This window comes from Antrostomus carolinensis, unplaced genomic scaffold (genome assembly GCF_000700745.2).
Source record: "Antrostomus carolinensis isolate BGI_N321 unplaced genomic scaffold, ASM70074v2 scaffold20131, whole genome shotgun sequence".
Classification (NCBI taxonomy): domain Eukaryota; kingdom Metazoa; phylum Chordata; class Aves; order Caprimulgiformes; family Caprimulgidae; genus Antrostomus; species Antrostomus carolinensis.
In genome coordinates this window covers 13,817-28,712 of record NW_010292833.1, presented here as the reverse complement: position 1 = coordinate 28,712, position 14,896 = coordinate 13,817, and the positions used below count along the sequence as shown (strand labels likewise).

Below are 14,896 nucleotides of genomic sequence, written 5' to 3'. Positions count from 1 at the left end.
GGCCATGCCTGACTGGTTTTCAGACTGGTAGAAGTCCCTGAGGGCACACAGTGCTGGGGAAGAGCAGAGGGACACCCAAGACTAGTGACATGCCTAGATCTCACTGAGCAAGCTCAAGTTATGAAGGGAGTTTAAATAAGAGACTTTTAACAGTTCCTTTTTGGAATAGGTCACTGTAGGGCATACAAGGGAAGGGCTCATTCAGCATAGTCCTAAATGCTATAATAATTGTTGAGGTATTAACAGTGACTGAATTTTTATGGAAATTCAACATCTGAAAGTCTAAGTGCAAAAAAACCTGTTGTAAACTAGTGTGTTGACCCTAAATTGAAATAAGAAGGATGTATAGGGGACTGAATTTTTATGGAAATTCAACATCTGAAAATCTAAGTGCAAAAAAATCTGTTGTAAACTAGTGTGTTGACCCTAAGTTGAAATAAGAAAGATGTATAGGGAAAAAAAATATTGCTTATTTTTTAAAAAAGAAGTTCCAAAATACATGTAAAATTTTAATAATACCTTCGTAATACAATAATCAGGTCCTGGAGGGGGCTGCATAGCTGGAAACACAGAGGTAAACTGCACACCAGGATGGCTTAATATCAAAGTCCACCAGGGATCTTAGCCAGAGATTGTTCCTGATGGAGAAATTCAGTGCTAGAGAAAGGCACTGGGTGAAGGAGCAGGTGGAATACAGGGGGAAAATTAAGAGAAAAGCAAATACAAATTCAGGGAGTACACCAAGTACAAGAAACCTGTTTAATAAACAGCCATTAATGTGAGTGATTAAAGAAGAATAGATTAAGAGTCTATGTTATTTTTGACAACAGGCTTCACTGATTCTACATCTCCTCCTACCTAGAAATAAGTTGTTCATATCGTGTAAATGTATTTCTGCACGGGGTTTTCTGAAGCAGAAAAGATAGAGCATCCATCAGCAGCAAAGATAGAGCATCCATCAGCTCTATTTTATGTGGTCCTGTTAATATGAGGCCATTTTTTATCAGGCCATTGAATGATCCACACAGGAAGGAAAAGCTCCCTGTGTTTCAACCCAGAACAAAGCTATGCTTCTTGTATCAGATGGTCTTTGAGAAGCAGCAGGGGTTTCTCGTGATACTTCCAGAACAAAATGACCACAGCTTTGCTGTGCTGTCCCCAATAGGTGGGAGAGGTGGAGCCCTACATATGTCCATGTGTTCTTTTGACCCCGAGTCCTCATCTTTCAAGCATCCACACTGCTTATACACCCTTTGTAGCTGGACTTCAGTCCAGCCTCAACAGTGCTCATCTTTTGAGCTTCTTCAATGTTTGGCATGCTATTTTTAAGTACCACTCTGAGGTGATAGTGATGTTGAGGGAGAGAGTTCCACTGCCCTGACTTTGTTCAGGAACAGCAGAGAACAGAAAACACGATCTTTTCGACATCATCCTAACAGTATCTCCTGCATTTTCCCCCACCTCCTCCTCCTCTCCCCCATCATTTGCTTGTGTGTGGCTTTAGCAGAAATAGAAATCTTACCAAAGTCCTGCAACCCATTGTTTCTTTATTTTAAATACAAGGTTCTTTTATTAACTCCAGCTGGTGCACCTCACTGTGCTCACTGTGTTTGCTTTATTAAAATTGAACAGCATGCAAGTAGGACATTGTAAATCACGAGTGACTGGGCCAGAGGAAGAGGGAGGGAGAGGTAGGGACTCCAATTATATGACAACAAAGAGAGCATATAAACAGGCTGGGCCTCCTGGCTAATAGAAGCCAAAACTCATAGAGTACAATTGGCAATTGCTCCCAGGAGGACAGACAAGTGCCAGACAGTTAGCAGGGATGGATGAGAGGGAATACTTGAATACCTGTGTTCTCCTATATACTGGAACAGAGCTTCTCTAGAGGTCTGGGCATGCAGTAGGAGCTGCCTGCCTCTGCTGTGGTCTTCAGTTTTATCTTATATCAGTGCCTGGCAGTGGTCATCTTGTCTGTGGAGGAAGCCTTGTTAGACCATCCAAGTCTTGGAGAGGGCTTTTAAACCAAGACAACCAGTACCACTGGGTACCTCCCTCATGGAGAGGGAGATGGAAGCTGTTTGTCTGTAATTAAGCAGTATACATTTTCCAGCTTTGCCTTTTTGTGGCTCGTGAAGAGAATTGCATCTCTTGCTTTCTTGAACCTCATGGGCAGGGGGCAGTCAATGTAGATGGACTCAGACCAAGTTCAGACAGAAGCTTCCTCAGACAAGTTCAGCTTCCTCCTCTCTGCCAGAACAGTTCCTCTGCTCACAGCACTCCCTGGAGCTGTGAAATCATCATGGATAAATGTAACTGGTGTCTGAATGGTCCCTGGCTGACACGATGCCCCTGTTGTTGAGTCCTCAGCACCATAGTGAGCTGCCAGCCCACTGCACACTTCAGGTCTGGCAGGGGTTTTTCTGGTGTATGTGTGTATGTGATTTGGAAGCTGCTCTGTTTGGACCATGTCTCAGTGCCTTCTCTTCTCCAGTGCTCCTCAACCTGTGGGAAAGGCCTCCAGTCACGCGTGGTCCAGTGTATGCACAAAGTCACCGGGCGCCATGGCAATGAGTGTCCTGTCCTGTCCAAGCCGCCAGCCTACAGGCAGTGCCACCAAGAGGTCTGCAATGAGAAGATCAACGTCAACACAATTACCTCGCCCAGACTTGGTGAGTGAGGGGTGTTGGGGGGAAGATGCCACCTGCGAAGGACCAGACAAAGCCCAGGGTCCCAGTGTGCCTAGTGTGATAAAAGTGGGGCTTCAGAGGATTGCCCAGGGCCAGAAATTAGGAGAGGACCCCCAACTCAGACTCTAGACTAAAGGTCTAGTGTGGATCAATCCTCTCTCACCCATCAATCCCTGCCTCAGATTTGCCTGAGCTGGAGCACTCAGCAGTGAGTAGAGCTGAGAGACCAACAGGAGCACACAAATGGTGGGTGATGGACTGACTGTCACTGAGGTGAGGGAGCTGACAGGCATATCCTCCTCTGTCACAAACACCTTCACACCCTGCTTTTGCTGTGGTAAGTGTAAAGGATGATAATTTATTCATCCATGTCCCAAGAAAAGTACATGACCGTGACAAGTAGAGCATTGCTAGTTCTCTTTTTTCCTTTCCATTTGCTGCAACAAGAATGTGGTTTGATGGATTAATTTGCCCAGGGAGGCAAGACAGCATTCAGCCTCTTTCTGTGAACCCTTTGATTTTCTGTCACTGTCCTTCTCCTCACCCTCCCTGCATCCCCTGTGCACCTGGCTGAGATGAGGGCTTGGTGATAAGCCATCTGTTTCCTCTAACACCTTAACACTATTTAAGAAATGACTCTAGTTGAAAATGCTTCTGTTAATACAAAATTGAGAGAATCCATGATTTTCCATGTCATATTTGCTCAGTTTATAAGGGGATAAAAATATATTTTTCCAAACTTCAGCCCTGTGTGTTCAGCCACAGCTCCAAGAACCAAGCTGGTTTCTTTACATTTCACACATCATCACCATTAAGATGAAGCTAAACTAAGCCATCAGCTACACTGACACAGCCTCATCGGTGCCTCCCATTCCTTTTCAGTGCACCAGGCTGGGTTGTAAACAATGCTGCTAAGAGCTTACCAGGAAAAACAGCCCCCACCCTCTCAGCAGAGCTGGTTTTGTAGGCTAAGAAGCCTACACATTAAAAGGCAGAGCTGCTAAGTAATAAAGAACCATTTTCTAGTAGCACTGTCTAGTATGAAATAACACTTAAACTAGGACTAGACTTGAAGTTTCTGAACTGAAATTTGTTTCCCAAAAGTTTAACAGATGTTTAAAAGAACATGGGAAATTTTATTCTAGCAAATGCAGTCATACTAAGGAGCTTCTAACCTCTTTTGTTTAAGAACACGTGAGAGTACTTCCCAGATGTTTTAGCACTAAGAGCATAGTGAAAGGAAAACATTTCATTTGAGAAATAAGCCCTTGATACACTGATGAGACAAGAAATCCAACCTAATTCACATTTTAAGACAAAGCAATAAGAAGCTCACATGTTTAGAAGACTGAGGAGGCTCAAGTCTCTGCTGAAAGTAATCTGCAAGTAATTTGGGATGCTTTTGTTTCTAAACCCGACTTGGAATCACCAGGGCCAGAAACAATGATATTTGATCTTAGCAGAAAGATATCATTGAGTGTTTTGCTCCTCCTGCTTATAAACAATTCTCATTGGATTATCTTTAAACAAAATTTTCTCTTTTCTGCAATGGAAACCTCACAAAAAAATTATGCAGAAAAAAAATTCAGTAGTCTACAAAACCCATGCTGCCTTGTCCCCACTCCAGAATGTTTTTTGTCCCAGGTAACATTTCCAGAAGTGTGGAGTTCACCTGTCCCTCAGTGAAGACACATTCAGAGGGGATTTATTGTGTCCCTCAGGCACCTGACCCACGTCACTTCCTCAACATGCTTCCTGTCCTACTTCATAAGGACCTTGGACATCTAAAATATTAGTCCTAGCCTTGTTTGTGGCTCAGTCTTTCTATTATATAAAGTCTCTCATCTCAGATTCATAAGGTCTATCTCAGATGTTCTTGCAAGCTGTGTAATTTATTCAGCTACATCCCATTTTCTGTGCTTGGTTGGAACCATAGCTAGTGGAGAGTGCTGCAGATCTAATCCCCTCAAAAAGCCCCTCCACTGCTGGCAGACACAGAAAGAGCTCTACCCTCCTCCTGTTTAGGATGGACACATCTACTCTAATTGTTTTTTCACAATAAGATCTTTTAAAATTGGCTTCATGTTCCTTTTTTTTTCTGGGACAGTGCAACTTCATTTCATCAAATTCTATCAAACTTTTGCTTCTTGTCCAACTGAACAAAGCTTCAGTGATAAACATTCCTACCAGTTTTGCTGCCATTGTTTCCTGATGCTTTGCACAGAGACTCACGGGTAAATACAGGATAAGAGCCTTTCCTGGTTTCATCCAGCAGAGATGAGGAACAAGGGACTCAAGGTGCTCCTGCACCTTTCAATATTCTTTAATTAGACCAATTTTTCCCCAACCTCAGAGGCCACACTATTTGTTTAGAAGGTTTTCCATTTATCACAGCATTTGTAAGAACGCTACATACAATTTATAAATCACATACTGTAAAAAGCACTCACTCTATGTGTGCACTTTTATCAAGTGGACAGTTTTGCTACCATTATTTTTTTATAAAAGCATATGTGGCCCTTTAACAATATTTTCAACAGATTCAGCCACAGTCTTTGTGCTGCTTTCCCCTCCTCTGCACAAACTTTTTGTTGGTCTGAGGGGTTTTCTGACATCCATCCCCCCCTCCCAAGAGCTAACTGTTGTCCTACTGGTTTTACTACACTAAGAAGTATGCTTTTTACTTCCTATTAATTTATCTTTACATCCATCAAATTGGGTTTGAGTTTGCTCCTCTGTAAAAATGTTCTCCACCAAGAGGATGATGGCCAATGCTGAAAGCATGCCTTAGTCAAGCGCTCTCCCTGGGAGCACTCAGCTTCTCCCTGACTGCTGTGTAGTGTTCATGTGCTTAAATCTAGGCCATGTGCTTAAATCTAGGCCTATTTGTCACTGAGACAAAATATCTACAAGGTGAGGAGGCTTGCACTCCTCACTCATGTCCAGCTACACCCTTGCAGTAAGCACTTCCAAGAGCTTGATATTTCAGTAGAAAGAACATCATCTCATCTCCAGCGCCAACAGCGAGATTGGCCCTTTCTTCCCCAATGTGCAGTGATTTTGATCCCACCTGCCATGCTATCCTCTGGCTAATCTGCTAGTTTCTCCTCTCTTTTCTTGTCCAAAGCTGCTCTCACGTACAAGTGCACAGGCGACCAGTGGACAGTGTACTGCAGGGTGATCCGGGAGAAGAATCTGTGCCAAGACATGCGGTGGTATCAGCGCTGTTGCCAGACTTGCAGAGACTTTTATGCAAACAAGATGCAGCAGAAGAGTTAATGAACCTGTGCTACTTCTTAGAGTATAACAGCTATTTGTATGTAAATCACGGACTAGTAGGTCTGAGTACTGGAACTTCATGAGTTGCTACAATGTGGTGGATTCCAAAGCAAACCTAATAAGACTTGAAACTAATTCGACAGACTGGATACCAAAGTAATCCACTCATCCACCTTAAAAAAAAACAAACAGAAAGAGTCATCTCAAGGAGCCAATAATTTTATCTTGTTTTGACATTCTTACATTTTTCATTAATGCTTTTTACTTTAATATATTAAATCACCAGCCACTGGATGGCTTGCTACCGTTAAAGAAAAGGACAAGAGTTGCAAAGTGATTACGTTGACTAATGTTATGGGTACCTCCATGGAGGAAGGCCTCTGGCAAAATAATTCAGCAAAGGTAGAGACATTACTTAATCTTTTAATCTTGGCTTTCATCTGATGTTTTCAATTCCCAACTGTTATCCCACTGTGGAGTGGGCTCGGAGGGACACACATAAATGAAAGGCTTAATTTAAAGAGAGGGTTTGCTGTAAAAACTTGTGAAAACTGATAGCAGAGGATGGACATCTCTGAAATTCCTGCAGGAAAGTCAATATAATTATATCCAACAATCCAAGTCATATTTTTAGAGCAACTAATAGAGATTGCTCTTCTTTCTGATTTTAAAAAAAACAATCCTCTCTCTCTTTTCCCCAAAATAATACAGTTTCTTTTATGAAACCTAATTTTTCTCTGAGCTTAATGAAATGGAAGATTATTAACAGCAGTAGATAGTTATTTTTAAGCAAGAACTGTTTACATGAGATGGGAGAAGCCAAGAAATCCTTTCATCCAGTAGAGCTCACTGGGGGATTGCTTGGCCTAATCCTTCTCCAGTTTTCAGAAGTCAATGAGATAATGAGACTGAATGGTTTTGGGTTTTTTTTAAGAGGACCATGAAACTGGATAGGGTTGGTACAGAAACAGGATTTGGAGCAACCCTTGTGTGAAGAAGGGAGTGGAGAGCAGAACAAGTGTTTCCTATCTCTTGGCTCTTGTATACACCTGAGGTTATGTAGCCTTTTGAGTCAAAAGCAGTCAGGGATACAAGACATTCAAAGTGTAATCTTGAGCTTGTTGAAGCCATACTCACTCACTCAGATTTTACTCACTCTATTTTAATGCTTCCTGTCTTTCTTTTGTGGTGCTATCAGGTTTGGTGCTATCAGAGCACTTAGCAAGTGCTGCACATATGATACTCTCTTCCACATCTCTGCACTTTAAACCAAACTCCTCTCTGAGATACGAGACTTGAAACAGGAGCTCTACCCAGGGCAGAGTTTGTCCCCTCCATTAGTCGTACAGATCAATGTCTCCCTATCGTATCTTGCTCCAACATGTATCATTTCCCTTGCCAGAGTCCAAGGCCAGTTGTGCCGTGGTTAAGTTACAACCCACTCCTCGTGACACAAACAGAGCCGTTGAATTGCAGCTTTGTACTCGCTCTAGAACTGCGCGTTTACTGTTTGATTCTTTGGAGACGAGCGCAGAACTAAGCCCAGCTACTGCCCCCAGCCCCTGGGCCAGTCTGGACTGCAGCTCACATCTGTCCTCAAGTTGTCTTCGTTGCTGTTGTCTCTTTTTTTTCAATGCAAGGATGGATAAAGACTCTGAGTACCTAATATATCTTTAAAGCAACTTTTTTCTTCCTTATTACAATCCTTTCGATATCCAGGACCTCACTGGAATAACTCATTCACATTTTATCAAGGGCTAAGTTTTTCAAGCACAGGGAGCTAATGTTCATCAACAGACTAATACTGTGTGGGCTTCACGTTCTCATCTGTGCTTCTCAGTGCAAATGAGCGTGCGTGCACGCAAGGGCTGGCCTGTGTGCACAAAGGCACATTTGCACACAATTTTTTCTCAAGTGCCTGTCTCAAACAGATCTGCTTTCCAATGCCCCAGATGATTTTCTCTATCAAGGAAATGATTCCAACTTGGTTTTTGTTATACTGGATGTTCTTTTGACATATTATAGTCAGAATCAGACCTCCTTCTGTTATTCCCACCCTGTAGTTCAAATGCAGAGGCTGTGTAACTAATTAACAAGTAATTAATGGAAAATGTTGCTGACAGGGGTGACAGGGAAGATTTAGGCAATACCACGGTGATGTTCATTTAGGCAAATTAATAGGTGATTGAATTACAGAATCACAGAATCACAGAATATTAGGGATTGGAAGGGACCTCAAAAGATCATCCAGTCCAACCCCCCTGCCAGAGCAGGAACCTAAATGAGATCACACAGGAAGGCGTCCAGGCAGGTTTTGAATGTCTCCAGAGAAGGAGACTCCACACCCTCCCTGGGCAGCCTGTCCCAGGGCTCAGTTACCCTCACTGTAAAGAATTTTCTTCTCAATTGCTTATGAATTTCTTCTGAATTGCTTATGAGAAGTTCCAAGAGATCAGGCAGAGCCCAGAGGACCTGGTTTATGATGGTAATTCACAGTGGTAGTTTTCACCCTTACCTGCTGTCACACCCTGCAGTAACAGGGGCTGTGACTGTCCTTGCTGCCTCCCTGCCACCACAGCCACCGCACTGCAGTTTGGCTGACATGGGTCCCCTGATGTCCTTTACTTGGTTTGATTTTTCTTTTAATAGCCAACATTTGTCCATGATGTGCCCTGACCCAGTGAAACACCAGCCCCTTGCTGATCATTTTTGGCATTACTAACCCTCCAGTTGGGCTGTTGAAGGATTTGCCATCAGACTCTTGGTTATCTTGGAAGAACAGCATGTGCATTTATTATTAATGGGAATCAAAAGTGCTTTTAAATAGCAGGGGTTGTTTTTCCTTCCGGTGCTGATCTGTCACCCTCTCTAGGCACAAGGTTGGCTCCTAGAAAGGTGTATAGGACAGGAAGGATTTTAATTTTTATGTTTTTCACTAATAATTCACTACTAGTCACTGTCCAGAACAGGATACTAGGCTAGTTAGACCTGTGGCCTGTCCCAGCATGCCAGGTCCTGGACTTCAAAGGACTTTTGGGTCCAAGTTCTGGGTCCTACCTAAGGAAACATGAATTTACAAAGAATTCTTTTGAATGTCTGAGCACTGAAAAAAACCACCTCACTTGCTCTCACATCCCACAGATTAGTGTGCATCAGCCATTATTTTTTTATAATCAGAGACCAACATTAATTAAAAACTGATGGCACAACACAGCTCCATTTTATTACCTTCTCTTACTTCACGTGGTGACAACCTTCCCATTTTATAACAGCCATAAAAGTAATAATAATAATAAAAAAGTTTAATTCTGTTCAATACTCCTGCACTTCTGTTTTGTATCATTTTGTAGGAGCTTTACTATGAATTTACAGCTCTGCTCTGCCCTCAGTTACTACATACTGGTGAAAAGAAAGCTGATTGTTTCAGTGTATCTATGACAATACTTTTTTTTAGTTGTTCGTAAGAGATTGACGCTCTTTTGATTACAGTGGTGGTATTTCCATATTGTAAACAATACTCTGTACTGTTACTAAAGTACTGTACATTTCTAGTTGCACAATTGTGTTATTGAGTGTAGATTCTCACTATCTCTTGTATGGTGCTATTTTTTTTTGTTGGTGGAAAAGAATCTTAGCAGTCGATTATTGCTTGATATTTTATTATAATACAGGGATATATTCTCCATGGCAATAATATCATTTAAGTTTTTCATTACAGAGTGAAATGTATATATTTTTCCATTAGCTAATTTGCATATGTACTGTATCCATGGTAATTTTCTTTTTGGTGCTGGTTATAAAGAAATAGAAAAGATAAAAACAGTCCAAATGAATGGAACCAGTTGTAAATGAAAACCAAAAAAAAAAAAAAAGAAAAAAGAAAAAGAAAAGAGGAGCATTCCATTTTGAAAAAATTGAGTATGTTGAATAATAAATTTATTTTTTCCATAACAACTTTAATAAGGTTTCTGAACTTGAAAAAAAAAAAAATACAAAGGAAACCAAACAGCTACCATGAAAATTAAGAGAAAGGAGTGAAGCTGTAAGTGGTACATTATGCATCTGTCTCATACTGGACTGTGACTGGGATTTGGTTAAGTCTGGGTCAACTGTTTGATAGCTGTGGTAGGTGTAAAAGGTCATTTGTCAGTAAAATTCTGACATCTCAGAATTCCCAGTGTGCTTACAAATCAAGAAACGATAGGTCTTATCCCGGTCAGGTTGCAAAATAAAGCACAGGGGAATGTTGATACCTGATTAATGCCTTTGTGAGATCTGTGGTCAGTGACACAACAGTAGAAAATGCCTGTCTGGATAAAAATGAGCCGGGCTGCGTTTGGGGTATCGCTGTGTATGGCTGAGCTGGCTGCAGGGAAACTAAAGCTTTTGCATGGGGGGAGGGACATTTTGCAAGTGCTTTTGAGAAAGGTTGCTTTCAATGTATGTTGGAGCTGAGATGAAGTGGCAGCTTGCTGTATGTTCAAGGATAGCTGCTCCACAGGCACAACCTGATAATGAAGACTGCTGAGCATGTGGAAATTTATATTGGAGCAAAACTATCCCATCCATTGGAAAGGTATCTACATAACCTAGCTGCACACTTCCCTGGTGTGAAATAAACAGAATTACTTCAGTGCCAAGTGTTTTGGATGTCTTTGTTGTAGGCACTAGCCAGAATCTTTGTACTATTTAACTCCCACCCTCAGCATGGTGAAGATGTCTTTTTGCAGACAGCTGCACACAGATACGCCTGTAGGATCCTCTCCCATCCTGTCTGACAAAGATGCCATCATCAGCAATTCTTCTTAAAAGGACACTTCTTGGAGATGGAAGCGGCACCTTTCCAAAGCAGCCTTAAAAACAAACCGAAATACGGTTGATGTGAGAGACCTCCTCCCAAAATGATTTCCAGAAATTGAGTTTATACTTATATTAAAAATAGAGCTCATTTACTGATCTCACGCTGGCTTCTTGGTAATGGCTTCCTAGTTTTCAGAGGTAGCCTTAGGAGACACCAGCCCAGCTGCCATCATATATATGACTGTTAACAGCAGCAAAATTGTAGAAACTCCATCCAAGTGTTGCTGTCTATTAACACATCATCGTGTTTGTGTATTGCCTGGAGTCAACATATGATTGCAATTGTTGACCTGTTTAAACAATAAAACATAACTATAAGTCTTTGGAAGCCAAAAAGCTTTACATGAAGCTGGGATATGGTGATGGGTGGGAGGGGTGTAAGGAATGCTGTCATACATTTGGCTTGAAATTTCCCTGGTATGTGCCAATATCTCCTCTCTGAATCCAGTAGGCTTATGTACTTAGTTTGCCTATTTTACATGTAGCAGTTTGCTGTTTTTCTTTTAATTCCAATCCCCATCTTCTAACCGAGAAATCAGATGATTTGAAGCCATGGTCCTTCCCTGTGATCTCAATTGTCTTTTTATTTAAGACATTTCAGCCAAGATCATTAAAGGCAAGGGGGGGGTCAGGTGGCTCTGGTGCTGTGGCATAAAAGTACTGGGAGGGAAGTATAATCCTTCCTCAGCTGCTTTGAGCTCAGTTCTGCCTCCACCAACTCCACCTCCTTCCTTCACTCTCTTAGCAGCCTTAGCTGTCTCTTGGTCCCTTGCAGCAAGCTGGTGGGACCCTGCTTTCTCCGTAAGGAAATTTCTTTCCAAAAAACTCAGTATGGATCACCTTACCCTGGCATCAGCCCCATGCATCACCCCCAGAGTGCTACCGTTGGAGGACCTTGTTCTGTTGGTAGAGTGAAATCCACGTGTTCCTTTGTGCATTATTCAACACCACATGACCCGCTGCAAAAGGTACCTTCTTCTTACTGAAGAGCGTTGGCACAAACACCAATATGCTGTGGAGTTCCAGGCAGAGAAGAACCATGCCAGGTGCGCTCACACTTCTGACGGTGTAAGAAAAGAAGCCCTGGTAACCTACTTGCTGCCAAGGTACTTGCCTCACTTGTCCTGCTGCTATATGAATAGAGTGCACCCAGGAAGAGGCAGGCTGCAGGAACTGCTCTTGAACAGCATTTCTTCTTTGACCACTTGGACCTGTGCTGAACATGTGTGATGACACTTCTCCATACCACTTGCACTTCAGCATCTTTCTGATTATCTTGATTTGGAGACAGGTCAGTAGGAAAACAGGAGTTCCTCAAAAACTGCTCGTGCACGAAGACCAGTTATCTTTGTGTGATTTTTTTTTTGTCCTCTCATCATGTCTCTGGCTTCTCTTCCCACTCTTTAGAAATGGGCCAGTGTGCCTGGAGAGAGACTTTCCAACAGCATAACAGCCTTGGAGAAGCAGGACTGAAGCATCTTTGCTTTGGATGGGAAGAACTGTCTGTTTATAAAAGGAGAGTTTAAACAGGAGAGTATGTAAGCAGAGAAGGACCACAAACTCCCCATAGCAGTAACTACCCAGAAGGTAATCAGAGAGTCTCCAAAGCTGACCTCCATGTGTCTTGCATCACCTCGTCTCCTTTCATGCCACTTTCATGTGACAGACCCCACGAAGAATGCCTGGAGGCTGCACTGTACCACATTTATTATTTTGTCAGAGCTGCCGTGTCTGCCAAATGGTGGCCAGACACTCGGACAGACTTTCCCAATTAGCAGAGTCCTGCAGCTGATGTCTGGAGCTTGCATATGTGTTCCCTGCGCGTTACCACAGCTGAGACACTGGCCAGGTCCACATGGCCTGGGGTAGGTATCCGCCTTGGCTGCTGGGCTGGAGAGAAGCAGCTGGGCTTTCTTGAAAGTTGTGGTTTCCCTCAGCTCCTCTTGTTTGGCTGTGAAAGGCCCTTGTTTGGGTGTTTCATCCTTTCATCCCTCTGTGGCCTGGGTGGAGCTGGAGCCTCCAGCGTGACTTGTCTGGGTCATGTCACAGGCCTTGGCATCCTCATGGATCCTGGGAGAAGGGAACTCTGCACGCTCACCGTGGTGGAACCCAGAGGACATCGGTGTGTGGGGCCAGCTCCTGGCACAACTCAGTCTCCAGGTGAGCCCTTGCATCCTCAGCATCTCCAGCCTCTCCCAAGTCTCAGGAGCTTATAGCAGTCTCAGTGTAACTCCAGAGGTGCTTCCCTTGTCCTTCCTCCTCTCTTTCCCACTGACATGCTTCATGGCCTTGCCCTCCCTGCATAGTCACTGTCCCTTTCCTGTCTTGCTCTGCTTACAGCTTCTTTGTCCCCCACAAACTTCCTTTGTACGCACCAGAAACTTTGCCACCTTTGCAGTCTATACAAAATACCTTCCCTCAGCTGCTCAAATGCATTTAATTTCCTCCTTCAGCCCTCTGAAGAAAAGTATTTTCTCATCATACCTCTGTAGTAGCCTTGTGACCCCCCTCACTGTTGCTTTCTGGATGATCTTTGTTCTGAGGTCTTTTCTAATGATTTAATGTTCTTGGCGCAGTGGCACTTAGAATCTACACCCAGACATGTGGATGCTGGAAGGCCGTGCCCAGAGAAATGGACCTTCTCCCAAGAGCTTGCAGATCACAGGTGGCCCTGGGGAAAAGGCAGATTCCCAAAGCAGCAATCTGGAAAGGCATGGAGATGAGCATAGGCCACTTCTGAATCAAATGAGTGAGCTTGTCCTGCAGTGACCGTGCTGGCAGGGGAGGGAAAGGGATATTCCCCACTGGTTTCATATCCTCAGTTGTATTTTTTGTTATTGAAAGTAACAAAGAGTAAAATTCACATCACTTCAGAGATGCCCCTTACAGAAATTGGGCTGCAAGATCCAGCCCCAAGCCTGGATACTGCTCAAAACGTGGGCTGGCGGAGAGGGAAACACTCATTTGTTCAGCAGAGGAGAGCGCTGGTAGCACACCAGTCTGTATGGCTGGCTCCACTACCCCAAAAAGCATCATAGAATCCCAGACTGGTTTGGGTTGGAAGGGACCTTAAAGCTCATCCAGTTCTAACCCCCCTGCCATCAGCAGGGACACCTTCCACTAGACCAGGTTGCTCAAAGCCTCATCCAGCCTGGCCTTCAACACTTCCAGGGAGGAGCAGCCACAGCTTCTCTGGGCAACCTGTTCCAGCTGCTGGAAGATCCCTGACAGTTTGCTGTGAGGTCATTGAACACTGCAACATCATCGTGCAGCCGTCCTGGAGACAGGCAGTGGAACTGTTCAGAGTGGAGATGAATCAGTGAAAAAGCCATGTCCTCTAACGGGGTCTTTAGGTTGCGCAAAGATCACTGCAACCGCAGCCTGTCCAGCAAAGCCAGACAAGCCATTTTTGGTTTGGTTTGGTTTTTGTTTTTCATTTTCTTGGAAAATACATTATTTGAACATTTTGCAGCTTCTATTTATTTCCCAAGCTCTGTATTTTTCTCCTTGATTTTGTCTCTAATGGCAAAAAGACCCAACCAGACTGCAGCTTTGTTTGGCACCAAACTTTCCTCCTGAGATGATTGCACAAGAAGTCTTTTATCACTTTGGAGGCTCTGAGCCAGAGCTGCCTGTGGTGGAAGTCGCCAGGACTGTAACCCTGGGCTTTTGTGGGATGAGAGTCAAGCTGGGGCTGTCAGCAAGGTGACTTGCAGCAGTTGGGAGACTCTGCCAGGACACGTCAGTACTTCTGAGCGTGCTTCCCGCCGGTGCCGCTCTCATTCAGGAAAAGGTATGAAATCCACATCTAGATTGAATTAGTCCTTTAAAAAAATTAAGTGTTGTTTAAAATATAAATCCTGTCCAGAATCATGGTCTAATTCCTTAGGAAATCACTATAAATCGAACCTACCCTGCTCCCCACTGCCTAGTAACATCATGTCACGTCTTGGTTTTCTCACAGAGCTGATTCACCTTCTGTGCCACTTGCTCTGCGTTGGCTCCAGCACCATCAGCACCTCTGCTTTATGCCCAGGTTTGTGTCAAGGAAAGAGGACCCTGCT

General features: G+C 43.5%; 1 protein-coding gene across 1 annotated transcript in view; it reads left to right on the top strand.

Moving 5' to 3' along the window:
• Window positions 1–6,690, top strand: part of ADAMTS17 (ADAM metallopeptidase with thrombospondin type 1 motif 17) — a gene marked incomplete at its 5' end in the record, with an annotated part of 183,263 nt that extends 176,573 nt beyond the window's left edge. Inside the window, 2 exons of the mRNA XM_010177095.2 lie at window positions 2,498–2,675; window positions 5,821–6,690. Coding sequence (XP_010175397.2) covers window positions 2,498–2,675; window positions 5,821–5,972 — 330 coding nt within the window. The remainder of the gene's footprint in view (window positions 1–2,497; window positions 2,676–5,820) is intronic.
• Window positions 6,691–14,896: the final 8,206 nt, after the last annotated feature.